Source organism: Cervus canadensis, chromosome 30 (assembly GCF_019320065.1).
Source record: "Cervus canadensis isolate Bull #8, Minnesota chromosome 30, ASM1932006v1, whole genome shotgun sequence".
Lineage (NCBI taxonomy): Eukaryota > Metazoa > Chordata > Mammalia > Artiodactyla > Cervidae > Cervus > Cervus canadensis.
Genome location: NC_057415.1, coordinates 33,024,151 through 33,051,724, shown reverse-complemented (window position 1 = coordinate 33,051,724; position 27,574 = coordinate 33,024,151). Strand labels below are relative to the sequence as shown.

The following is a 27,574-nucleotide window of genomic DNA, read 5'->3' as shown; positions in this document are numbered from 1 at the left end:
CCTGGGTTGGGAAGATCCCCTGGAAAAGGTAATGACAACTTCCTCCAGGATTCTTGCATGGGAAATTCCCCAGAGGAGCTTGGCAGGTGACAGTCCATGCGGTCGCAAAGAGTCGGACACAGCTGAGTGACTAACACTTTTCCTTTCAGGCAGCCCTTATGAATTCTCTACAGTGCCCTGGGGACACCTTGGCACCAAACTGGGACCCATGGTTCTGAGCTCTTTTCAGGCCAGTGTTTGAAAACTTTGTATAATGTTCCAGGTCTTGCTTTCCTTACCTCTGGGACCTTGGAGGCTCTATGTTCCAGATGGCATAACGAGCAAATGTTGGAAAGAAACTGTTGAGGCCTGACTGGGAAATAAACTTTTACTGAGTTCCATCACTCTGGTTTGTTGGGCTTTGCGTGGCGAGCACTGCGTTCTCCAACTCTGTACTATTCAGGCTGGGAGCCACTGGAGGCCACTGTGTACTGGAAATATGCATAGTGCCATATTTCAAGGTTTAAAAAACGGAGGCAGAGTGAGTATTTTTCCACTAAACACAACTTTATTGTTTTAGAAGAACTACAATTCACTTTGACTGTTGCACTGCATAGGACACTGCTGTTTTACTGTAACGTTTGTCTAGGAACGTGCATAATTTCTAGTATCGCGGATGAACACTCCACCAATCTAGTAACAACAGACTTGACTCAGTTCAGATGATTTTTTTTTCTATGCACTGAAGTGACATCACAAAAGTGTTTACTTGGATATTTTATGTAGATAGTACAAGTGAAAGAACACCTCTACATACAGCACAAGTTACAGCGACACCTATAGGTAAACCACAGTCATACATTGAGATACGTATTATTTTCATTGCAATATAATAAAACTATTTCCTAGATTAAAAAATACGGAAAAATATTTAATTTTAATGAAGGCATATTACTGAGGCAGAATTCAGTGCAATACAGAAGCTAGTACTACAAACTAGTACAGCAAAGAAAACCGGAGTGCAAGAAGGTGCGGCTCACATTCAATGATGAGTAGCAATTGCAACTCACTGCAGGCACGGCAAAATGAGAAGGCTGTTTGTTGTACACAAGTGTTCAATACAGTAGACACTATGTAAGACAGCAGCTAATAGTTACGCCATTTTTTAGCAATGACTAGTAGTAAGTATTTTCCTAATAGTAAAAGAAAAATCCATGAAGTCTTATGAAACAAGAATTACATTTCCATCAAAACATTAAAATAATTTTTAACAGGATTTTGAGCTTATACTTGGCCAACTATAAAATGGTTTGAATACTTGTGCACATGCGTGTGCACACACACACACAAATCTCAGATGGAGAGAAGACAGAAGAAATTACCATTTTAGTTATGGTAATCTATCTAGAAAATTATGAGGAAGACTTAAAAGGACACAAAAAAATTGAAATTTTTAATTAACACTTTAATTAATGTTGCTCCTAGAATACAAGAAGTTTCTTGTAATATCAAAGATCATTTGGTTCAAAATTAGAAAAATTTCAAGTACTCAACTTTAGGTGTGTAATATAAGACACTGCCAATTGAAAACTTTTGAGTACATTCTGTCTCAACATCCAAATTTACAAAGAAATGTCAATTCATTACGTAAAAACTCAAACTCATGACATATTTTTTGACATTTTAAACCTGACAAAGACTTTCAGCAAGAGACAGAAAAATTAGTTTCTTTCATAAAGACTGAAATTATGTTAGGTCCGAAGATAAATATATTGGAATTCTAAAGCAAGAGAATGATATTTCCCCTCACTGCTTTGTTTCACTATATGATAGCTTCTGAAAATATCTGTTCAGTTTTCCAAAGCAGACTTCAGGAGTCATAAATAGATGTTAAAATTCTTCAGTACATATGTGAAATGATGTAATCACTGTTAGTTTATGAAAATGTTGAAAATACTGTTTTAATGATCTTGTGTTCTTTACCAATGTTCTTTAGTTGAGTTATAAAAGAATTTTACAAAAATTTCCTGTACTGGGAATTTCAATTTAAGATTTCTTTTTTAATGAAAAGGAATGCTTGTGAAATATTCAGTAATCAAAGACAAAAAGTGAATATCACACTGAATATGAATGAGCTAAATTTCAAGCTCCTTAGAACGGGAAAAACTTGTGACCTACTTGGATGAGAAAAATTAGTTAAAATTGAAACATTTCATAATATAAACAAGAAATAATGACTTTATACATTTTTCTAATATGAGTCAACCTGCAGATTTTCAAAGTAATCAACAGCATTGTATAATTTGGCTGCAAAACATAAGAAAAATGTGAAGAATGGTTGATACTGATAAATTTAATTTTGTTTCCAGTTATGTACTACTTAACTGAATGTGATGTTAATAACAGAATTGACAGAAGAGTTGAATTTATTTAAACAGATACTGCTTTGAAATTGATACCCTTTTATTCAAAACCACATCAATTCTTCTAATAAAAGATGATGAATCTTGTCAATGTGGATGCAAATATTGAAGGAAAATAATTTTCTAACACTTGAAAACTTTAGGTATATCTAGACTAACAACAAAGAACATTTGGAAGAACTATGTGCACCTACTTTTCAACTCTAAGTTTTATTAATATGGATAGAGTATGAATTAAGATGTGCTGCAACTGTTAACACATGGGTTTTGGAGACAGCACAACAAATAATATAGAATCTCTCACCAATAATTTTATATTGATTATATGTTAATGTAAGATTATGGATATACTGCGTGAAACAAAATATATTATTCACCTGTCTTCTCTTACCTTTTTAAAGTGGCTACTACAAAATCTGAAATGTGCAGTTAGGGCAAATTTTGGACAAAAGAAACAGATCAAAAAGCCATCTGCCACTTCTGAAGAGCCCAGAGCAAAAGCAGCATGCCATGCGTGCCCTCTGCACATAACACTACCTAAGGGGTTGGGAAACCAGGTAACCCACCCCTCTGGCCTGACCCCTGGACACCCCTACCCTGACCCCATATAAAGAAGCAGCTCACCTCCCCAGGGAAGCAAGCAAGCACGGGAACCTATTGTTTGTTCTCAAACTCCTCTGCAGCAACAGGGGCCCCAACAAAGCCTTGCCTGAAAACAATCTGAATGTGTCTCACATTCTATGATTACTGTACAGTGTGCTGCAGTAACTGAAACAATGGCTTTTTAGGGCCCTGTGCTTAAATGTGAATAGACAAAAGATAACCAGAGATTTGAGGAAAGGCTCCAAGGTGAAAGAGAAAAACAGATAAAAATAACTCAGAGGAAGGATAATGCAGGGAGCTGAGTAACACTAAAAGGTACTATATTAGTATCCTCAGAGAAACGAGTATTTCACCTATGAGACAGAGTATGATTAAAAAAACAAATAAGCAGAGAGTCAAAAATGTACTTGGAAACTTAAAAATGACAACAGAAATAGAACACTCTAAACATTTAGTAGTAGAGTTAGAAGATAAAAGTGGACAAACAACTCTCAGAGAGCAGGATAAAAACTGAAGACATGGAGGGAGTGACGTCAGGGAAGATGGAGCAGTCAGAAGCACCAGGAATCCATCTCTATCTAGACAACAATTATACGGACAGAAAGTACACAAAGTGAGCTACTCTGGAATGCAGGACACTGTTTTAAGGATTTCAATGTCCAGAGGAAACCTTAACTGCTAAACCGAAACTAACAGCGGAGGATTTCAGCCTTTCAGGAGCAGCTACCACCTCCGCAATCAGCCAGCCCAAACATTCCTACTTTGACTTGCTGGAACCAAGATGGGCAATAAAGACCTTTCCCTCCAAATATGAGTCTGAGGTCCTGATTGTGGATGATCGCTCCTGATCATAAAGAAAGAGCAGATACATAGATGAATGGCCATTCTTCCACTCCCACCCCACTGCCACTGGCTTAAAGTGACTCCCAGGGGATTTAAATGGCCAACAGAACACCTGGTGTTTGGACTGATGCTGAAGCTCCAATACTATGGCCACCTGATGCGAAGAGCTGACTCAGTGGAAAAGACCCTGATGCTGGGCAAAAAGAGAGTGGGGCCGCAGAGGATGACGGTTGGATGCCATCACCAACACAATGGACATGAATTTGAGCAAACTCAGGGAGGAGAGGGGAGCCTGGTGTGCTGCAGTTCACGGGGTCGCAAAGAATCGGACATGACTTAGCAACTGATAACAACAAAAAGGAAAAATAAGCCTGTATGTGAGAATTTAGAAAGCCACTGCCTCTGCCCAGGAAAAGATGGGCTCACAAAAGACCTGAGAAAAGTTGAGGCTTTCACCACAGACGGATCCCTAGCACAGACATACCCTAAAACAATTTTAAAAATTCTGAGGAAGGGGAGAACTTGATTTCCAGAGCTACCTGCACTTTAGTACTCCCCCCATTTATCCATGGTTTTGCTTTGTGCAGTTTAATAGCTGTCAACTACAGCCCAAAAATTAAATGGAAAATTCCAGAAATAAGCAATTCATAAGTTTTAAAATTGCATGCCATTCTCAATAGCGTGATGAAATCTCACATCATCCCGCTGTGGCCTGCCGGGGACCCCCAACCATCAATACCTTCTGCTCCTGCCATCCACCACACAACACTGTCACGGGTCAATGATCCAAGAACACCCAAAGCAGATGACCCTTCTTCTGACAGTGTCCAAAGGTTAATAGCAGCCTAAATGCTTTGTCACATTGCCTATGTCATTCATTAATTACCTTATATTACATAGGAGGCATTTTATCATTTTTGTTAAGAGGAACCACTGATCAAAATTACCCACCCTGGCCAGGTACCACAGTAACCACTTGGACGAGTTGTTTTACAACAGGCTGCTGCTGCTGCTTTTGCTAAGTTGCTTTAGTTGTGTCTGACTCTGTGCGACCCCATAGACGGCAGCCCACTAGGCTCCTCTGTCCCTGGGATTCTCCAGGCAAGAATACTGGAGTGGGTTGCCATTTACAACAGGAGGTCCTGGTAAAGACCAAGATACTAACAAGGTACCACCAAGCAGAAAAATTCAGTAAAGGTCAAAAGGAGACAGGAGACGCCAGTCCAAATGTCCTCCCAACCTCCCAGAATCCTTCATGCTGGAATTCAGTTTGGCTGAGTGATGTGCACCCCCCGAGGCAGAACCCTGAGTCAGAATGACTGGCCAGAGAGAACCTGGAAACTAATCTCATCACCATAAAACCTGAGCCTGTGAGCCACGTGGTCAGAACATCATCATCATGATAAAAAGAATGAGTACAGTATTATAAGACATTTTGTGAGAGAAACCACATTCACAATTTTTTTATTACAGTATAATAACCCCTTTTTTATTTTGTTGTACCTAAACTTTATCATAGATGTGTATGTTTAGGAAAAACAAATAGTCCAATGCCCAAGATCCTTTGGTCTTACCTGTAACCAATTTCTTTTGAATTCCAAATATCACTGCCAATTCTATCTAGAAGCCTATGGATGTTATCTATTGGGTTAGGCTATAACATAGCCTATAATGAGTATTCCTGGATCTGTTTTAATCTTTCTCAAGCCACAGCCATATTGGCTCAACCTTGTTCTTTTTGCAAAATACGTATCTTTTAGAAACTAACACAACAGTGTAAAGCAACTATACTCCAACAAAAACTAATTTTAAACAAGGGACTTCCCTGGTGCTCCAGTGGTGAAGACTTCATGCTCCCAGTACAGGGGGCCTGGATCTGATCCCTGGTCATGGAACTAAGATTCCACATATCATAACAAAGAGCCCATGTGCTACAACTAAGACCAAGCACAACCTAAATAAAGTTTAAAAAACTAAAACTATATACCATTTTATCCTTTAAATGCAGCTTTTACGTGGGTGCAAGGTGGCTCTAAGACATAGCTATAGACTCTAATATGATCCAAGAAAAGGCAAAGTCATTATGTGACAACTTAGAGCAAAGCAAGGTAAAGGATCTAAGGGTGGAGAGTTTAAAGCCAGCAAAGCATGGTTTGAGAATTTTAGAAAGCGGCTTAGCCTAAAAAAAAGGTCAAGATAACAGGAGAAACAGCTTCTGCCAACCGAGAGGCAGCAGACCTTCCCAGATGCCACTAAGAAAAGTCACTGAGAAAGTGCATCTGCCTAAACAGGCTTTTTAGTGCAGGGGTAAGTGTTCTATTCTGGAAAAAAAAATGCCACAAAGGACACTTTAGTAAGGAAAAGAAGCAAGCACCAGGATTTAAGGCAGGAATGGAAAGCTAACTCTCCTATCTATGCAAATGCAGTCGAGCTTCTGATCAGTCTGCCCTTAACTATGAAGCTGCTAACACCAAGCCTTGAAGGAAAAAGATAAACACCAGCCATGACAAGAACGCTTTTTCTGGACTGGTCACACTGTTGCTTTGTCCCTGAAGTCAGGAAGAACTCTGCCAATAAAGGACTGCAATTTAAAATTCTTTTTAACACTGGACAATGTCTCTGGCCACCCAGATCCCCGTGAATTCAACAACAAAGGTGTCAAAGTGGTCTACCTGCCCTCAACACAACATCTCTAATTCGGCCCTTGGAGCAGGGTGTCATAAGGATCTTAAAGACTCATTCCACATGGTACTCTATGGAAAGGATTATTGGCAGTATGGAAGAGAACCTAGACAGAGAGGATATCATGACAGTCTGGAAGGATTACACCACTGAAGATGCCATCATTGTTAAAGATAAAGCTATGAAAGCCATCAAGCCAAAAACAATACATTCCTGCTGGAGAAAACTGCCGTCCAGATGCACATTACCACACAGAACTTACGACAGAGCCCATCAAGGAAATGATGAAAGAGACTGGGGGTATGGCAAAAAGCTGGGGGGGTGAAAGGTTTCAAGACAGAATCTTGGGGAAATTTAAGAGCTAACAGACACCACACCAGAGGAATTAACAGAAGATGACTTGATGGGAGACGGGTGTTTCTGATGGATCCAGGTACAGTCAACTGAAACCTTCTGCAAAGAATTCACTATTCTAGACGCCACTAAGAATATTTGTTATGCTGAAAATGAAAGTGTTAGTCACTCAGTTGTGTTCGACTCTTTGTGATCCCCGTGGACTGTAGCCCACCTTCCAGGATCCTCTGTCCATGGAATTTTCCAGGTAAGAATACTGGAGCGGGTTGCCATTCCCTTCTTCTGGAGATCTTCCTGACCTAGGGATCAAACCCAGGTCTCCTGCAGTGGAGGCAGATTCTTTACCATCTGAGCCACCAGGGAACCCTCATGTGATGCATGGGATGAAGCCAAAATACAAACACGAACAACAGTTGGAAGAAGTTGATTTCAACCCTCATGGGTGACTATGAGGGGCTCAAAACTTCAGTGGAGGAACTGCAGACGTGGTGGAAACAGAAGAGAACTAGAAGTAGAGATGGATCCTCAAAATGTGGCTGAAAATTGCTGCAATTTAAAACTTTAATGGATGAAGAGTTGCTTCTTCTGGATGAGTAAAGAAAATGATTTCTGGAGATGGAATCTACTCCTGGTGAAGACCGCTGAAAGGACAACAAAGAACTTAGAATATTATCTATCTATAAAGTTACTTGATAAAGCAGCAGCAAGGTTTGAAAGGATTGACTCCGATTTTGAAAGCTCTAGTGTGGTGTAAAACGTTATCAAACAGCAGGGAGACTGAGTGCTACCAAGAAACTGTTCGTGAAAAGGAGAGTTAACTGATGCAGCAAACTTCAATGCTGTCTTATTTTAAGAGACTGCCACAGCCATCCCAAACCAACAACCACTACCCTGATCAGTCAGCAGCTAAAAACAAGGCAAGACCCTCCACCCACAAAAAGATTATGATTTGCTAAAGGCTCAGATGTATATATATTTTTTTTAGCAACACAGTGTTTTTTAAACTGAGCACACACAACTGGTTTTTTAGACATAATGTTGTCACATAATTATTAATAATAGGCTACAGTAGAGTGTAAACATAACTTTTATATGCACAGGAAAACTAAACATTCCTGTGAACCAATTCAGGCAATATTTGCTTTATTATAGCAGTCTAGAAGTGAACCCACAATATCTCCAAGGTAAGCTTGTAAACACAAAAATACAAAAATCTAGACAAATTATAATCAAATTGTCAAAACCCAAAGACAAAGAATCCTGAAAGAAGCAAGAAGAAAAACTTATCATATAAAAAGGAATCTCAATGAATCTATCTGATTTCTTCTCAAGAGAACTTGGAGACCAGAAGTGGGTGGGTTGATATAGTTAAAGTGCATAAAGGAAAAAAAAAAAAACACCACAGTTCGTTGAGGATCTCATATCTAGCAAATCTATCAAAAATGAGGGAAAATTCATTCAACTAGGGAATAGGAGGAAATTATCCCTCAACAAAATAAAGTTCATTAATGAAAAGATCACAGCTAGCATCATATTCAATGGTAAAAAATAGAAACCTGTTCCTCTAACATCAGTAATAAGACAAGGATACCCACTTTAGCTACTTCTACTCAACATAGTATTTGGGTCCTAGCCACAGCAATCAAGCAAAATAAAAAAGTAAAAACCATCCAACTTAGGAAGAAAGAAATACTATCTCTTTTCAGAGATGACATGATCCTCTATGTGGAAAACTCTAAACATCACACAGACACACAAACACAAAATTGTTAGAACTAATAAGCAAATATAGCAAAAGTGATAGAATTTAAAACCAAAATTAAAAAATAAGTTGCATTTCTATACAGTAACTGAATAATCCAGAAAGGAGACTAAGAAAACAACTCCATTTACACTATCATTAAAAAGAATAAAATACTTAGGAATGAACTTAACTAAGGAAGTAGAAGACTTGTATACCGGAAACTACAAAACACTGCTGAAAGAACAGTTGACCCAAATAAATGGAAATACATTTCATATTTATGGGCCTGAAGACTTAATATGTTAAAATATTTATACTATCCCAAGTGATTTTTTTACAGAAACAAGGGAAACTATCCACAAATTCATATGGAATCTTAACCCCCAAATAGCCAAAATAATTTTAAGAAAGAAGAAAAATGCTTGAGGTTTTTTCACATGTCCTGATTGCAAAGTGTATACAAAGCTCCAGTAACTAAAACAGTATGGTACTGGCATAAAGACATATAGACCAATGGAACAGAGAGCCCAGAAATGCACTAGTACTTACAGCCAAATGATTTTCAACAGGGGTACAAAGACTACACAACGTGGAAACACATGGTGCTTGAAAAACTGAATACCTAAAGACAAAAGGATGAAGATGGACTCTTATACCACACACAAAAATTAACTCAAAATGGATTAAAGACCTAAACATAAGACCTGAAGGTATAAAAATCCTAAAAGAAAATACAGGGGGAAAATTTCACGACACTGGGTCTAGCAATGATTTCTCGGATATGGCACAAAAACACAAGCAAAATTAAAGAAAAACAGGCAAACAGACTATATCAAACCTAAAAAACTTCTGCATAGCAAAGAAAACAAAAAAACAATGAAAAAGAGTGGAACAGGAAATGAAAATTTTCATTTAAAAAATGGGCAAAGGACTTGAACAGACATTTCTCTAAGAAGACATACAAATGTCTAACAGGCATATAAAAAGATGTTCAACATCACCAATTATCAGAGAAAAGCAAATCTAAACTCCAAGATACCATCTCACAACCATTATGATGGCCACTATCAAAAATACAGAAAACTAAAAACAACAAAAAAAATACAGAAAATAGTAAGTTTTGCAAGGATGTGGAGAAACAGGAACCCTTTAAGCACTATTGTTAAGAGTGTGAAATGGGTGCAGCTGCAATAGGAAACAGCAGGGAAGTTCCTTAAATAATTAACAGAACTATCATCTTTTAGCAATCTTGCATCTGAGTATATAAAGAGAAGGCTGGAAACAGATACATGTACACACCCATGTTCACTGCAGCATTATTCACAATAGTCAAAGAGGTAGAAGCAACTTAAATGTGTACTGATCGATGAATAGATAAATAAAATGTGGCATATACATACAATGGAAAATTACTCATCCTTAAAAAAAGAAGGAAATCCTGTCATACACTAAGACATGGATGAACCATCCAGCAATTCCACTTTTAGGTACGTATCTCAAAGAATTAAATGCAGGGACTCAAACAATATTTGCAAACCACTGTTCATAGCAGTGCTATTAATTAACAGCCAAAAGATAGCAATAACCTAAATGACCACTGAAGGATGAATGCATAAGCAAATAATGCGGTATATTTACAAAAGAATACTATTTAGCATTAAAATAATGAAAAGAAAATGAAATTCTGACACATGCTATAACATGAACCCTAAAAAGATGCTAAGTGAAACAACTCAACACAAAAGGACAAGTATTGAATGATTTCTTTTATACGAAGTGCTTAGAACAGTCAAATTCATAGACAGAAAGTAGAATGGTAGTTACCAAGGGCTTCAGGGAGGGGAGAATGAGGAGTTATTGGTTAATGAGTGAATTTCAGTTAGGGAGGATGGAAAAGTTCTAGAGATGTATGGTGGGGATGTGTGAGAAACACACATGAACATACTTAATGCCACTAAATTATACATCTCAGAAGAGTTAAAACGGTCAATTTTATGTTATATATATTTTACCACATTACAAAAAAATTCTAAAATAAGTAAACAAAAGTGAATTCATTGACAAGAGAAGCCTTGTCTTGTCCTGAGACTACAAAGAAATTTCTTCAATAGAAACTCATAAAGAGGAAACATTTTAAAATGCAAGTTCTTCATTGGGTAACAGATAAAGAGCATAACACAGGTTAATAAAAAAAATTCTATAAGGAATCAAAAGACGTTTAAAACCTTTTGACTGATATAACACCAAAATGAATTTAAGTATTTAGATAACAGGCCAGATTAAATATCCTTAGGCAATTTTATATAAGCAATTACCAAAACCAAGCTTTTGATGAAAGCTGTACAGAAGGATCTGAGGTTGCCCTCTGTGGCCAGTACATGGTATTTAGAAAGCTCATACTAGATAAAGGACTTATTGCAGAATAAAAAGATCTGTAAATTAATAATAATTTTTTAAGTGGGCAACATATTTCACCAAAGAAGGTACATGAACAGCTAAAGAACATATGAAAAGATCCTCAATACCATTAGCCGCAAAGAGATACCATTTCAATCACCATATTAGCTATAATAAAAATTTTTTAAAAGATGAACAATAACAAGGGTTGGTGAGGATATAACCTCATCAGGAACCCTCACACACTGAAGTTCAGAATATAAAATAACGCAGTCACTTTGGAAAACAACTTGGCAACTTCTTAAAATAGTTAAAACAAAAATTTAACATATAACCCAGCTACTCAGGCATCTAAGAAAAGTGAAAACATTATGTCCACACAAAGACTTGCATGCTAATGTTCAGAGCAGCATTATTTTTCACAGCCCCAAATGGGAAACAACCCACATGTCCTTCAACTGGTGAATGTACAAAATATGGCACATCCATCCAATCAGCTATTATTTGACAATAAAAAGGATTAAAATACTGATATGCTACAACACACATGAATTTAGAAAATAACATGGATGAACTTAGACACAAGTTAATGGACAACCAAAAAAAGTCCACATATGATTACATGTATATAAAATGTTCAGAAAAGGCAACTCTACAGAGACAGAGAGTATACTGATTAGCAGTTACCTGGGATCAGGGTGGGAATGGGATTACTGCAAATGGGTGTGAGGGATCTTATTAAGGTGCTAAAATGTTCTAAAAACGGACTGTGCTGTCAACTGTACAATTTGCTGAATTTGTTAAAACTCACTGAATTATACACTTGAATGACTTCCACAATATCACAATTTATACCTCAATAAAACTGTAATAAAACCCAAAAAACAGGTTTATGTTCCAGACTCCCAACTGGTACAGATATAAAGCATCCTCATACGGATGTTGGGGAATCTAACAATTAACATCCTGGAACAAGCCTCTTCTCAAGATTTTTACATATTTAATTCTCTCTATAGATTGCATCTTTCCAGAAAACAAATCAGGGTTTCCACCTTTTCACAAAAAAATTTCAACCAGGGTGAATAATTCTGGTAAGCTATAATTCTTCCATGTCCAGAATGTCTCTGGCTGGTCCATTTAGAAGTAACTATACAGACCAATTTCTCACTCAGTTGGGGCTACCTTGGGGAAGGAGACAAGGAAGAAACCAAAACCATTATCCAGAGGTAGCACTGCAAATTAAACCCATTAAATCCCAGCAAATATTGCTGAATCTCAGATGACCATTAAGCATGTCTTCACTTCCATAAGCTGAAAGTTTACCCGTTTCGTTCTCAAGAGCTGCCTCAGATTTCAACTTTAGGAACTCTGCACCACATGGAGTCATTGGGGCTCCTTCAAAATCCTACAACTTGAGACCCAAATCTAACTGACCCAGGGTTTTCAGTTCCTTTTTCACAGTTAAAGATTATTATTCAGACTCCACACTGACATTTGTAAGGAATAACCCACTAACATCTACTCCTTTGATGTCTATTTTCATAATGGAAAACTTAATTGAAAATTTATTCTGTATCATTTCTACATTCTATTCCTAAATTTTACTAAAAAATCTCTTTAGATTTTAGCATAGGTACTCTCCAGGTGGTAGGGGATCACAATATCAGCTTCTTACAGTGGGCAAGTCAGGTTACATGAATGACAGAACTTTGCAAGAACAGATTCCCCCTCTAAAGCGGGCAGCTGATACCCAAAACCAGTTGAATGCCCCACAGAAATATGGGCAGTCTTGTTGTCAGCCCAGTAACTTTTCAAGACAAATTTCTTTTTGGTATGAAATTTCCTAATTTTTAAATGGTGACAACTACTTACACATGTGCGTGCATACACACACACACACACACACACACACATACACACACAACTAAGACACATCAAAGGGCCCAATCTTAGCTTGTGACCTTTGCCACACAGAATGTTTATACTCTGATTACATGAAACTGTACTTACTATAGACAAACTTGTAAAAAATAGAACTCTATCTTGCAAAAGACAATCCATCCAAAATAGCTCTATTGAGTACCCGTTTCCCAATGCCCACCCCTCCCAGTCCCTCGTCTGTTTTCCTAGGACAGTTACACTCTCATGGCTCAGACAGCCTGGAATATGCCAGAGATTCCCAGTCCCCACAGCCAACATCCAGAGCAAACACGGGGGTTGGGGCACTTTGTCCAATCAAGACATTCCCTGATGGCAAACTTGTTTGACCTCTACTGACTTGATCCTGTGCATAGCTTTTGAGCAGTTCCAGCATTGAATATTTAAAAAGCATACTGCATTCTCACTATGCCAGAAGTTCAGTAGTTTAAATGAGTTATGTTCTATTACACTAGAGAAACTTGAAATGCCAATGAATCAAAAATGTTTTAACTTATTACCACAGCTTCAGAGGTTATCAGAGGTAGAAAAAGAAGGAAGAGAGGGAGGGAGGGAGGGAAAGAAACCTCAGAAATCATTAGTCCCACTCCTCCATTTTACCAGTAAAGAAACAAAAATTCAGAAAGGTCAAATGATTTGTCCAAGGTTATAAATACAGTGAGTTAGTTGGCAAAATGGGACAGAACTCAAGTTACCTGACTGCAGTCAGGTCCTCTTTCTGTAACACAACATGGCAGTAGAAGGGGAAGCTAGGAGAGAAAGAAATCTGAAGAAAACAGGTTAGTAAGGTGGGTCCCAAGCACCCCCCTCCCCAATTTTTATATTCACATTTGGCCTTTTAGGATTAGTTCACATGCTACTTTCTTCTCTTTCCACAGACTTTACCAACCCTTCCTCACTCTCTACCAAACGTTGACATCCTTGCAAAGAAGAAGGGTAAATGACAAAAGATACTTTTCCTAGCTGCCAACCCACCAAAGCTGCAGCTACTAATCAGTGCTGTGGCAGTATACACCCCAGGTTTTTAATAAGGGACCACTGTGACTAAATTTCCTACTAATCAATGCTGTGGTAGTTTACACCCTAGGTTCTTAATGAGGGAGAACTGTGTAAACCCACACCCCGCACCTCACTATATTTCCAAGAATTATTCTGCAGAGTGAAATCCCCGATGCCTGATGAGGCCAGAATTACTTTTGAATGTCTTCTCACACTCATTGCATTCATACTCCCTCCTTCCGGTATGAATTTTCAGGTGTTCTACAAGGATTGAGCTCCGGCTAAAGGTTGCCCCACAGTAGTTACATTCATAGGGTTTCTCTCCAGTGTGAATCCGATGATGTTCGTTGAGAGATGAACTCTGACTGAAGGATTTTCCACAGTCCTTACATTTATAAGGCTTGACACCCGTGTGAATTCTCTGATGACGGCTGAGGAGTGAATGGGTAGGGAAGGCTTTCTCACACTGGGTACACTTGTAGGGTTTTTCTCCTGAATGAAGTCTCTGATGATAAATTACAGATGTAAAATGGCTAAAAGTCATCCCACAATCATTACACAAATATGGTTTTTCTCCAGTGTGAATCCTCTGATGTCGGGTAAGGCAAGAATTCTGTCTGAAGGCTTTCCCACACTCACGACATTTATAGGGTTTCTCTCCAGTATGAATTCTCTGATGTTTAGAAAGGGATGAGCTGTGACTGAAGGATTTTCCACAGTTGTTACATGTGTAGGGTTTTTCTCCAGTGTGAATTCGCTGATGCTGAATAAGAGATGAACTGTCACTGAAGGGCCTCCCACAGTCTTTACATTTATAGGGTTTCTCACCTGTGTGAACTCTCTGATGTTTAATGAGGTGGGCGCTTAGGGTGAAAGATTTCCCACAGTCATCACACTTGAAGGGCTTCTCTCCACTGTCAGTTCGGTGGTGTGGCGTGAGAGATGAGCTGTCACTGAAGGCTTTTCCACACTCATTGCACATGTAGGGTTTCTCTCCACTGTGAATTCTCCTATGCTTGGTCAGTGAGGCGTTATAGCCAAGGGCTTTTCCACATTTGCTGCATTTATGGGTTCCTTCTCCAGTCTCAGTTCCCTCTTCTTTATCTATGGCTGTATCTTGACCTAAACCTTTCCAACATTTTTCACATGTAGAGGAGTTTTTCTTACTGAGGGATGAGCTTGGAATAAAGGCTACTCCGCAGTTACTACACTTCTGAGACTTCTCCCCTGCACGGCTTTTCTGATGTTTCTGATGTTCAGTCCGAGAAGAAGAGTGACTTAAGGCTTTCCTGCCTTCGTTACATTTCCTTGGCTTTTCACCACTGTGTTCTTTGCGGTTCGGAACAAGGTCTGAATGAAAACTAAAGGGTTTCTTGCCTTCATTATACCTCCGAGATTTCTTCCTTAAGTAGACTCTCAGATGTTTAATTAGATCCGAAGGTGGTTTGAAGCTACTTCCAAAGGGACTCCTTTCTGGATCAAATTCCTCACCCTTACTGCCTCTCCCATGAGTTTTCTTCTGTGTGATTTGTCCTTGTGAATGTTCCCTATTGCTACAACCATCCTCGAATCTGCCATAACGTTTCCAGGATTCTCCCACTGAGTCACAATCGCCACTCATTAGATACCTTTCTATTATTTTATCTAAAGTCGATTCTTCCATAAGAACATCTTGACTTCCGCCAGATTCCTTCAATCCACCACCAAGTTCACACTCTAAAAGAAATAACAAACAGAGTATTTCCTGTTTGCAATAAAGAAAGCTGCTGCATTTGGAAACAGGAACAAAGACCATAGAAACTGTAAGAAACAGGGCCTGGAAAATTTTCAGAGTCTCATAAAGCAGGGAAGGAACAAGTGACATGGGGAAACTGGGGGAACTGAAAGTTTAGGAAAAATATTAAGGAAGATGATAGGTTTGTGCTTTATAGTTAGAGATGCAATTTCTGTAATAGGTTCAAACTTACTCTCCTTACATCAATTTATTCTCTTTCCAAATAATAATATGACAGTGCAAGTGTTTATTGAATAATTACCAAATGCCAGGTCCCATACCAAGCAATTTACTCAAATTTCACTTAATTTTCACAATAACCCTATGAAGTAGGACCTGTCATCATCCCTGGTTTATAGATATAACAACTAATCACACAGAGTGAATTGTAATTAGCTTACCCAAGGTCACATGTAAGTGCTAGAGACACCCAGTCTGACATCAAAGCCCACTCTCTTGATCCCTATACCACACTGCCTCTTCTCAAAGCAGCCCAATACCACTAAGTTTATAGACAATGTTAATCACATCACAAACATGCAATAACATCTATGTTAGACTTTCAAAGGTTACCACCCATCTGGCCCTACCAACCTTGTTGCTTAGTTGCTAAGTTGTGTCTAACTCTTTTGCGACCCCATGGACTGTTCCAGGCAAGAATAATGAAGTGGGTTTCCATTTCCTTCTCCAGGGGATCTTCTCAATCCAGGAACCAAACCTGCGTCTCCTGAATTGGCAGGTGGATTCTTTCCCACTGAGCCACCAGCCCCCTACCAATCTTGTGGATATTCTAACCAGGCATCTATTTACTGTCCCTGACAGGACTGCATTTTCAGTCCTGTTTTTTCAGTCTTAATGCTTCAGACTGCCTAGAATTCAATCCCTTGAATTTTGTGCGCCTTCACTAGCACAAAAATAAAAATCTGGTAAAGTCTAGGGTTCAAGTCCCAGAGTCTCTAACACCATACTCTCAAGGTATGGCTCCTCTCTGAATCTTCAGTTCTGTTCAGTCACTCAGTCGTGTCCGACTCTTTGCAACCCCTGGACTGCAGCGCAAAAGGCTTCCCTGTCCATCACCAGCTCCCAGTGCTTGCTCAAACTCATGTCCACAGAGTTGTTGATGCCATCTAACCACTTCATCCTCTGTTGTCCCCTTCTCCTCTTGCCTTCAATCTTTCCCAGCATCAGTCAGTTCTTCGCATCAGGTGGCCAAAGTATTGGAGTTTCAGCTTCAGCATCAGTCCTTCCAATGAGTATTCAGGACTGATTTCCTTCAGGATGGACTGGTTGGATCTCCTTGCTGTCCAAGGGACTCTCAAGAGTCTTCTCCAACACCACAGTTCAAAAGCATCAATTCTTCAGTGCTCAGTTTTATGACCTAACTCTCACATCCATGTATGACTACTGGACAAACCACAGCTTTGACTATACAGACCTTTCTCAGTAAAGTAATGTCCCTGCTTTTTAATATGCTGTCTGGGTTGGTCATAGCTTTTCTTTCAAGGAGCAAGCATCTTTTAATTTCACAGCTGCAGTCACCATCTGCAGTGATTCTGGAACCCAAGAAAATAAGGTCTGAACCTTAATTCCTTTATTAATTCCTTTATTTATCATTCATATTGGCTCTTTTTTGTTTTTTTCTTTCATCTGGGCTCTTAATCATGAGCTTACAGTATCACTTTCGTAAGACTGATTTTTATTTTTAACCAGACAACTATAAAAAAACAAAACACTGGACAGCTCTGAAGACTTCATGGGGGTTTCCCTCTATAGTCTCAGTTGCCGACATGCCATCCAGACTAAGAAAGATCTGGAAACTTAAGGGCCACGTGAACCACAGGCACAGCAAACACTGGAAACGTCCTGGAGGCCAGGGTAAGACTGGTGGCATGTGTCACCACAGGATCAATTTTGACAAATATCACCCAGGTAATTTTGGGCTTCCCTCATGGCTCAGAGAGTAAAGAATCTGCCTGCAATGTGGGAGACCTGGGTTTGATCCCTGGGTCGGGAAGACCTACTGGAGAAGGAAATGGCTACCCACTTCAAAATTCTTGCCTGGAGAATTTCATGGACAGAGGAGCCTGGTGGGCTACAGTCCACAGTGTAGCAAAGAGTCAGACACGACTAAAGGACAAATGTTACACTACATTAATTTTGGGCAAGTTGGTATGAGGCATTACCACTTAGCAAGGAATCAGAACTTTTGCCCAAATGTCAACCTGGATAAACTATGGACCTTGGTCAGTGAGTTGATACAATAAATGCTGCCAAAAACAAAATTGGAGTTGCTCCTATCATGATGTGATACACAGGGCTACTATATAGAGTTCTGGGGAAGAGAAAGCTCCCAAAGCAGCCTATCACACTGAGGGCCAAATTCTTTAGCAGAAGAAATGAGGAGAAGATTAAGAGGGGTGGGAGCTGGTCCTGGTAGCTTGATGCTCATGGATGTGGAAGTTAGCCATTATTAAAAATCCTGATTTTTTCTAGAAATTTTCTACATATTTTAGGATAGAAAATCTATGTATATAATATGTAGTTACTTTTTTAATAATTCCCACCTCATTGGTTAATTCTTCATAAAGATAGCTTTTATGAGTTATATAATAATCCATCGCATCAATGTTACTACTAATTATTTCTGTATGGAATGTTTATCAAATGATTATTTCCTCAGAAGTGAGTCATAAAAGTGACTGAACCAAAGGGTAGAAAAGTTCTATCACCACACAATACATGATCAGAAGTACCTGATTACTCATCTCTAGCCAAATGCTTTTTCTCTAGACCTTTGCAAATTTGATTCATAATAAATAGTGTTATTCTTTTGCTGAGCAGTGACTTGGAACATTTTTTTCATGTTCATAGCTATTTAAAGTTTCTTCCTGTCAAGTTATTTTGGTCAGCTATCTGTTGAAGTTCTTTGCTCATTTTTCTAACAGACTCAGGGTTCCTTACTGATCTGCATGAGCTTTTTATAAATCATGGCTATTGATTATGGCTTTGTTTGTCAAAAACTTTTTCTCCAGTATGTTATAAATGACTTTTCATCTGGTCCCATCACTTCATGGCAAATAGATGGGCAAACAGTGGAAACAGTGGCTGATTTTATTTTGGGGGGGCTCCAAAATCACTGTAGATGGTGACCGCGGCCATGAAATTAAAAGATGCTTACTCCTTGGAAGGAAAGTTATGACCAACCTAGACAGCATATTAAAAAGCAGAGACATTACTTTGTCAACAAAGGTCCGTCTAGTCAAGACTATGGTTTTTCCAGCAGTCATGTATGGATGTGAGAGTTGGGTTATAAAGAAAGCTGAGAGCTGAAGAATTGATGCTTTTGAACTGTGGTGTTGAAGAAGACTCTTGAGAGTTCCTTGGACTACAAGGAGATCCAACCAGTCCATCCTAAGGGAGATCAGTCCTGGGTGTTCATTGGAAGGACTGATGTTGAAGCTGAAACTCCAACACTTTGGCCACCTGATGCAAAGGGCTGACTCATCTGAAAAGACCCTGATGCTGGGAAAGATTTGAGGGCAGGAGGAGAAGGGGACAACAGGATGAGATGGTTGGATGGCATCACCGACTCAATGGCCATGAGTTTGAGTTTACTCCATTGAGTAAACTCAACGGACACTAGTTGGTGATGGACAGGGAGGCCTGGTGTACTGCGGTTCATGGGGTTGCAAAGAGTCGGACACAACTGAGCAACTGAACTGAACTGAAATAAATTGCACATCTAAATAATGCTTCTTTTACATAAGCAGCTTGTGGGGAGAGGCATGTATTTATACAAATGCTGCCAAATTTTACTCAGAACATTTTTAGATTCCATTTTCAAATCTATTCTCCCAGATGTTACTTAAACATAAGAAGATAACTGCTGTCCTTTCTTTGTGTAATTACACTGTAAACAGCCAAGAGGTTGACTTAAACAAAGGGCTAAGAAGATGGACTAATTGTGGAGAGGGTACTGTCGGTCTATGAGCCCGATGACCCCAGCAGGTACACGGCTCTGGCCCAAGGTTTGGTCCTGGAGGCCCAGGGCACCCCCTGCACCCGGGACTGTGGCTGGCATCTCCCCAACAACAAGATGACATCTAAGTCTTCGTCATCCTCCTGTGAGAGCCAGGCAGTTACTCCTGATGGGTTCAGCCCTGAATCTCCCTCCACTATCCCAGTTTCTCCATGCATACGTCTCTCCCAACCCAAATTCTAAAGCTGTTTTCCTGACCTTCTTTACTGGCAATTTAACTGAAGAAAGGGGGCTTCTCTGATAGCTCAGTTGGTAAAGAATCTGCCTGCAATACAGGAGACCCCGGTTCTATTCCTGGGTCGGGAAGATCTGCTGGAGAAAGAATAGGCTACCAACTCCAGAATTCTTGGGCTTCCCTTGTGGCTCAGCTGGTAAAAGAATCCGCCTGCAATGTGGGAGACTTAGGTTTGATTCCTGGGTTGGAAAGATCCCGTGGAGAAGAGAAAGGCTACCCACTCCAGTATCTTGGCCTGGAGAATTCCATGGATATACAGTTCCATGGGCTCACAGAGAGTCGGACACGACTGAGCAACTTTCACTTTCATTGTAACTGAAGAAGGGGTGCCAGTTAGATCCAAAATTACAGCTCATGGCAAATAAAAAAAAGGAAGCTGGACTATAGAAAAGTGTTGACTCTTGAGAGTCTCTTGGACTGCAAGGAGATAAAACCAATCAATCCAAAAGGAAATAAACCCTAAATATTCATTGGAAGGACTGATGCTGAAGCTCCAATACTTTGGCCACCTGATGCAAAGGGCCAACTCATTGGAAAAAACCCTGATGCTGGAGAATATTAAAGGCAGGAGGAAAAGGGGAGGACAGAGGATGAGATGGTTGGATGGCATCACTGACACAAAAGATATGAGTTTGAGCAAGCTCCAGGAGATGGTGAAGGACAGGGAAGTTTGGCATGCTGCAGTCCACGGGGTAGCAGAGTCAGACATGAATGAGCAACTGAACAACAACAAAGTAAATTATTGTTTTTTCTTAAAATAAACCAAAGTATTGATATATAGTGAAAGTGTAAGCATTCGTCACTCAGTTGTGTCCTACTCTGAGACCCCATGGACTGTAGCCCACAAAGCTTCTTTGTCCATGGAATTTTCCAGGCAAAAATACTGGAGTGGGTTGATTCCCTCCTCGAGGGGATCTTCCTGACACTGAGATTGAAACTGGGTCCCCTACATTGTACATAGATTCTTTACTGTCTGGGCCACTAGGGAAGCCCAACTGATGTATAAATAATCATTTATTATAATTTTTAAAAATTATTTTTAAATAAAAAGATTTATTATTAAAGTTTAAGAGAAGAATAAAGAAAAAATGTAATTCCTCAAAGATAACCAGTATTAACATGAATGCTCTCCAAATATTAATAGTAAAACCCCGTATCTATACATTTAGATATACATATATATGTACGTTTTTTCTTCTTTTAACAAAACTGGATTATACTAAACATACTGTCCACTGGATGAATTCCTACTTATTCTTCAAGATTCAATTGTTAATTATGCCCTTGATCCTATATTTTCCCATTGCTCCTTATACATGCCATCATTATAGCGTATATCCCATTATCAACACATTTTGTCCTAATTTCTGTATTTATGGCATCCATGGAAATTTGCCCTTCAAATCTCCTCTGGGGCACTTACTTGAAGCCCCTGTTGATGCTCACTGACTCTACCACAGCATCACACCAAGGCTGCTTCACCAGAGGTACTCCCAGTCAATGACAAGAATGGCAATTACACTCAGGCCCATTTCTGCAAGGCATATGACTCTGCTGGATGACTTTGGCAGGGAGGTTCATTTTTGGCTTTGCTAAAATCTTCTCAACCTGCACTTCAATCTAAGAAGCTTCCTACTCAGCCTTCCATCCTTCCCTCTCCCGTCACAGGTATCAGACCTGCAACACATTCATAGCAATCCCAGCCTCTTCCAGTCCCTGGAATTATTCCCCCCCAGTAAGTCTCTGATGTGGCCTATCTTGGCCTCCTTCTCAGAGGACCCAGACTGAGTGTCTCTCCTATTAAAGTGAACATTCCAGGAATGCAAGGCAGAAATTTTCATCATCTATGTTAGCACCTAGCCCACCCAACATTTCACAACCTCTTTCAAATGACTTGGTAGGCAACTGTTTCAATGTCCTTCTCTACTTTTCACCAACTCACCTGGTCTACAACCTTTGGAGACTTCTTTTTGCAGCAGCCGTGGCAGTCCAGCCCACTTCAGCTGGGAAACCAAATCTAACTTGGAAACTGGAAAACCTGTTCAGAGAAAATAGAAAATGCCTTTTTTTTGTCTAGAACAAAGACACTCCAACATTCATAGCCTTTAGTTCTTCAGGGAAGAGAAGTTGTCAAAAATAGACTTCAGTACTGGAATTTGAGGAGAAAATTGGGGACAGTATGGCTTTGATGACAGCAAAATGATGCTCAACATTTTCAGTTCAATGGAGCAAAGACTTTTTTTTTTAGAAAACACTATATAAAAGTACATTTTTAGGACCCGTTTTAAGGTTTAGGCATATGACTCCTGTAAACTCAGTCAAAACCTTTAATAGCACTTATCTTCTGATGTTAGTGGACAAAAAGATACTCAGTTTAGACACTAAGTCATGAAGAGAAGATGTCTTTACCCAGAAATTCTAGGTTCCTATAGTTCTCCAGCAGCACTTCCTTATATATCTCCTTCTGAGAAGGCTCCAGTTTCCTCCACTCTCCTCTGGAAAAGGTGACAGCCACGTCTTTAAGTGTCATGGATTCCTAGAACACCAAAGACAGCCTGTGTGCACTGTGTTACTCCCAAACAGATTCTAAGAATTCAGAGAAGTAATAGATGTGATGGTTTTCAAGTCTTTAAGAATCTGCAAGCAAACTACAAGGTAGCTATTATACCACCATAACAAGTGATATAAAACAAGATTATGATGCAATCCCCTCCTTTTCCATTCATTCCTTGGTGTGAAATGCTATATAACGAGTCTCTGGAATGACTAACATTGATCAAATTTACCCTAACATACTGATTTCTGGGATTAACAGAAAATATTAAATGAAGAACACAAATTACATTTCCCAATCCCAAAATCTGCAGAATCAATGTAAGTTCTATAGGCTTTAAATTAAACATGGAAGAGTAACATCACTGACTATATTCCAAATTATAATTTCCAGATGATTCTAAGTAGCAATTATTTTCTATCACAAACAAACAAGGATCTGTGTTCAATAACATACACTTACAATTACTCTAAATTATAAACAAGCACAATTAATCATTAAAATACACTTTTCATAGCATCCTCTATAGCAAGACATTTTGAGAGTCAGTACAGCAGAATGGCTATTAGCACTTGTAGTAGCTTTCCCGTGGCTGCTGTAACAGACTACCATAATTTTGGAGGCTTAAAAAAACAGTAATTTATTCTCCCAAATTCTGGAGACCAGAAGTCTGAATCCAGGTGTTGGTGGAACTGGGCCCTCTGAGGGAGAATCCATTCCTTGCCTCTTCCAGGTTCCTTAGTTGCCAGCATTCCATGGTGTTCCTTGGTTTGCAGCCTTATCACTCCGATCTTCACATTGCTTTGTCCTGTTCTTGTGTTCAAACTCTAAGTACACTTTAATGCCACTGAGGGCCCACCCATGCAATCCAGAATAATTTCCTCATTTCAAATCCTTATTTTATCACATCTGCAAAGACCTTTCCTCCAGGTAAAGTAACATTCTCAGGTCCAGAGACAAGGAAGTAGATATACATCAGGGAGATATGTCCTTGATACATGTCCACTCTGAGCCATTATCTGGTAATCAGAGTCATTACCAGGCTACTAGAGCACTATTATTTACCATTGCAAATAAAAATTTTTTTCCTGAAAATTATTGGTATATAGAAAACACTGGTTTGTAATCAGCTACTTTTTTCAGCCTCTAAATGAATTTCAGTACATGTTCAGTTGATTCTCTGAGGTTTTCCAAAAAGACTACATTATCTGTAAATAATATACAACTTCTTTCATATCCATACTTACCTCATTTGTTTCTTATCACACTGGATTGGCTAAAATATTCAGAAAATACTCATTAATACAGAAAGGTGAGACATCCTTATCTTTTTAATGGTATTGTGAGGACTGCTTTTTATTTTGCAACACTATCCAGATGCTTTTTTTTTTTTATCATGTTCAGGAAATGTAATTCTATTTCCACCTGACCAGTCTTATGAAGAATAATTGCTGGATTTTAGTAAATAATTTTGAGCTTATTAGAGTCAGACGTATGACCAATTCTGATAACTGAAGTAAAATGGCATTTGAAGAATGAGCCCTAAGAATGTGAAAACTGAGACGAAAAGGAGATGGTCTTAATTAGTCTAGTGTCTTTATACCACCCAGGAGGAGCTCATTGAGTATTTACTTAAAAATGAAAGGTCTGTAACCATATATGGTGATATATGTTAACTAGACTTACCGTGGTGGTCATTTTACAATATACACAAATATCAAACCATTACATTATATACCCGAAACTAATACAATGCTGGGTGTCAACTAGACCTCAATTTAAAAATTAACTTAAGAATGAAAATTTATGGTTTGGGGGAAAAAAAAGAATGAAAAACCAGTGAAAGGAAGCTTACCTGGGCCTCAGTATTTGGAAGAACAGAAACTGTTTTATCTTCTTCAGGGTTCTCCTCTTGGGAAACAACAGAATCTTGAGAGATCGATTCTAGGAAGGGGAAAAAAACAACTCAGCCTTTCAAATGGGCTCCTCAGACTAAAAATTATTATATGTGTCACTCTGGAGAAAAAGATCAGATTAAACAAAGAAAAAGTTTTTCCTACACCCTTCAAACACAAAACAGCCACACATACAGTTTCGTACTGAAACCCAAGCTTTCCCCCACTACCCTCTAAAATATTCCTTCAATTCCTAGGATCATAAAATCTGATTTCTTTCATTCTATATACCTACTACTTTAATGTATTTACTTTTCATAATAATCTTTAAAATATTTATGAGATGTATTAAGGTGGAACAGCATATGTGCAATATCATGCAGTAATCTGCTTCTTTCATTTTGCGAATGAAAACATTCTTTTGGGGAGTTTACTGTCATTATTTTGAGACAATCTCTCCCACTTCCCCCCCTTCACCTATTAATCTCACCTTTCTTTTCTTCAAGCACTTGGGTCAAATCCTCTACTAGGGTCACCACTTCCTCACTACTCTTAGGATGTTGCGATTTGACCCAAATCCTGATCTCCCCAGGCAAGATGGTCAGGAACTGTTCAAACACCAAAAGCTCTAGAATCTGTTCTTTCGTGTGGATGTCTGGTCTCAGCCACTGAACGCAGAGCTCCCATAGCTGATTCAGGGTTTTTCTGGGTCCAGCCTCTTCAGAGTAACAAAACCACCTGAACCTCTGTCTGAAAGACTCTGGGTCAGCAGTGTCTCCTTTCATGAGAGCTTCTGGATTTCCAGGAGTCTCCATCCTAAAGACTTTTTTCTGTTCACTTGAGACCAGAATGTGAGGATCTGGGGAGACAGCTGTCATCTCGTTTAGGCTACTCCTGCTTGCAATGTGTATCACCAACAGAAATCCAGTCTCCTTTAGACTCTGTCAGCACAGTCCACCAACAGGTACTCTCCAGCAAAATGCCAAGTATTTCAAGGATCCACTTTATGGTCCTGCAGAAACCATCAAGAAATATAAGATACAAAATAAGTGAAATAAATTGTGAATCCTAAAAAAAGCATTGTTTTTGATTTGGTTCTGTTATAGAAACACACACACACATTCTCAGAGGCAGAGAACTGCCCTGCCCAGAAGCAGGTGAAAAGCTGAGAAGTTACCTGAGGGTAATTAAAGGAACAGACCCTCCAAGAAAACAGTTTCTTCATGAGATACTCCTCATTAGCAAAACATATCAGAAAAAGCTCACTGCTACAAGAGGCTCCAAACGGAGTCCACTCCTGCCCTCTCCTGGTGAATGGCCACAGTTTCCTACCAGTTGCTCAACTCAGAAACCTGATTTCATATTTGACTCTCAGATTTCTCACACACTCAATAACCAAGTTCTGGTGGCTTTATTATTTCCTAAGACCCTCTCTATTCTCTACTACTGAAATTACCTAAGGACAGCCTCATTCAATTTCAGTCTTACACTGAAGCCTACAGATTTCTTCTAATATCCAAAATATGGTCTTGTAACTCCCCAACTGTCTCAAGATAAAATTCAAACGCACAAGTCACGCATGATGATCTTGAAACCCCGTCCTGATGACCTCACCTTCAGCTGCAGCTGCCCCTGATGGACCTTGCAGCCATAAAGAGGTATCTCTCCATTTCCAGCAACTCTTAACCCCTTCCGCCTTTACACTAGTCATTCATTCCCTCCCCCAGGAAAGCTGCCAAATTTCCTCTATCAAACTTGCTCATTCTTTAAAATCCGACTCCACTGACACCTCTGGTATGAGGCTTTCTCTGATCCCCAAGTACTCTTCTGCGCATTCGGCCCTGTGTTGCACACGTTCTCATTCCATAAATAACTGACCATCTACAACGACCTGGAACCTGGCACTATGCATTCAGACGTGAACGAGTCAGACGGGGCCCCCACCCTCACAAATCACTCAGGAAATGACAATACAGTCTCAGATGCGCTACACTGCGACAAGTGAGGACACTCTCCTCCAGCTACAACTGCAATTAATTACCCACCTCCGAGGGGCACAGAGCGCCGCACACACTATGCCTGACGTCATTTATTCCTCTTCCAAATATTAAGCGCCCACCACGTACCTAGAGACGCGCTGGACACCTGGGAGTCTGCAGTGGCTAAGACACTCGCACCGGATCTCCAAGGAGCTTACAATAAAGGCTCCGTGAAAATGTGACGCAGGCAGAAAGAAGTTCTCAAAAGAGGAGGAGGGGGGATTTGGCCCACGGGGTACGCTCGGCAACGTCTGAAGACATTTTGGCTATCACGACTGGGGAGGTGGGATGCTACTGGTACCTAATGAGTGGAGCCGGGGATGCTGCTAAACACTCCGCAAAGCACGGGACAGCTCCCCCTACCCACACGCACACACAATGACTTTTCCCGCCCAAAATACCAAAGTAGCGAAGTTGCAAGACCGTGGGCTCAGGGAAGGGATGGAAGAAAGCTCCATCCAGGAGCGCGCTTATCTCCCGCAGAAGCTGCAATGTTGGGAGTGCACAGCGAGATTGCCCTCGGCCCCCACCCCTCCCCAGGTACGCCCTCGGAACTGGCAACCTGGCCTCGGCCCCCAAACTAGGGGCTAGGGGCAACCGCTACCTGCGTCAAGACCCGCAGCCAGCACCAACGCCACCGCAATGAGCTTCTAGAAACTGGTCCTGCAGGAGCTGCGCGCGCAAGGCGGCGGGGGACTAAATGCGCCTGCGCAAGAGCGCAGAACTACGATTCCCGGGATGCGCTTGTCCCGTTGTGCGAAAGGTCTGTGGTTTCCATAGGCTCCCATCCCGGCCTGTTGCGCATGGTCTTTGGGAAGCGCTGGTGGTCTCAGCTGCGGAATTATTGCTGCGCCAGAGGCCTAAAGGCCTAGAGTCATCTCAGGTTTTCAGATCTATGATGTTCTGTTTCCTTGGTAACCTCAAAGCATCCTTCCCCTCTTCCTTCCTTACCCTTACCTGAAATCCTGGCTGCAAAACGCCCACCGCAGAAGCATATTAGCAATGCATTCAATACAGGTCATAATGCTGCAACTTGAATTAAACAAATATCAAATGTATTACTTTTACACCTGCCA

The 27,574-nt window shown here is 39.9% G+C and overlaps 1 protein-coding gene and 1 pseudogene across 1 annotated transcript; one reads left to right on the top strand and one right to left on the bottom strand.

Moving 5' to 3' along the window:
• Nucleotides 1-527: 527 nt before the first annotated feature.
• ZNF483 (zinc finger protein 483) lies at nt 528-27,175 on the bottom strand. The gene is made up of 6 exons (XM_043453465.1): nt 27,103-27,175; nt 24,950-25,471; nt 24,420-24,508; nt 22,420-22,546; nt 21,953-22,048; nt 528-15,678 (listed from the first exon to the last, which is right to left on the bottom strand). The coding sequence occupies exons 2-6, from the start codon at nt 25,335-25,337 to the stop codon at nt 14,111-14,113; spliced, it is 2,268 nt and encodes a 755-aa protein (XP_043309400.1). The 5' UTR covers nt 25,338-25,471; nt 27,103-27,175; the 3' UTR covers nt 528-14,110.
• On the top strand, nt 17,524-18,173 carry LOC122431612 (annotated as a pseudogene).
• Nucleotides 27,176-27,574: the final 399 nt, after the last annotated feature.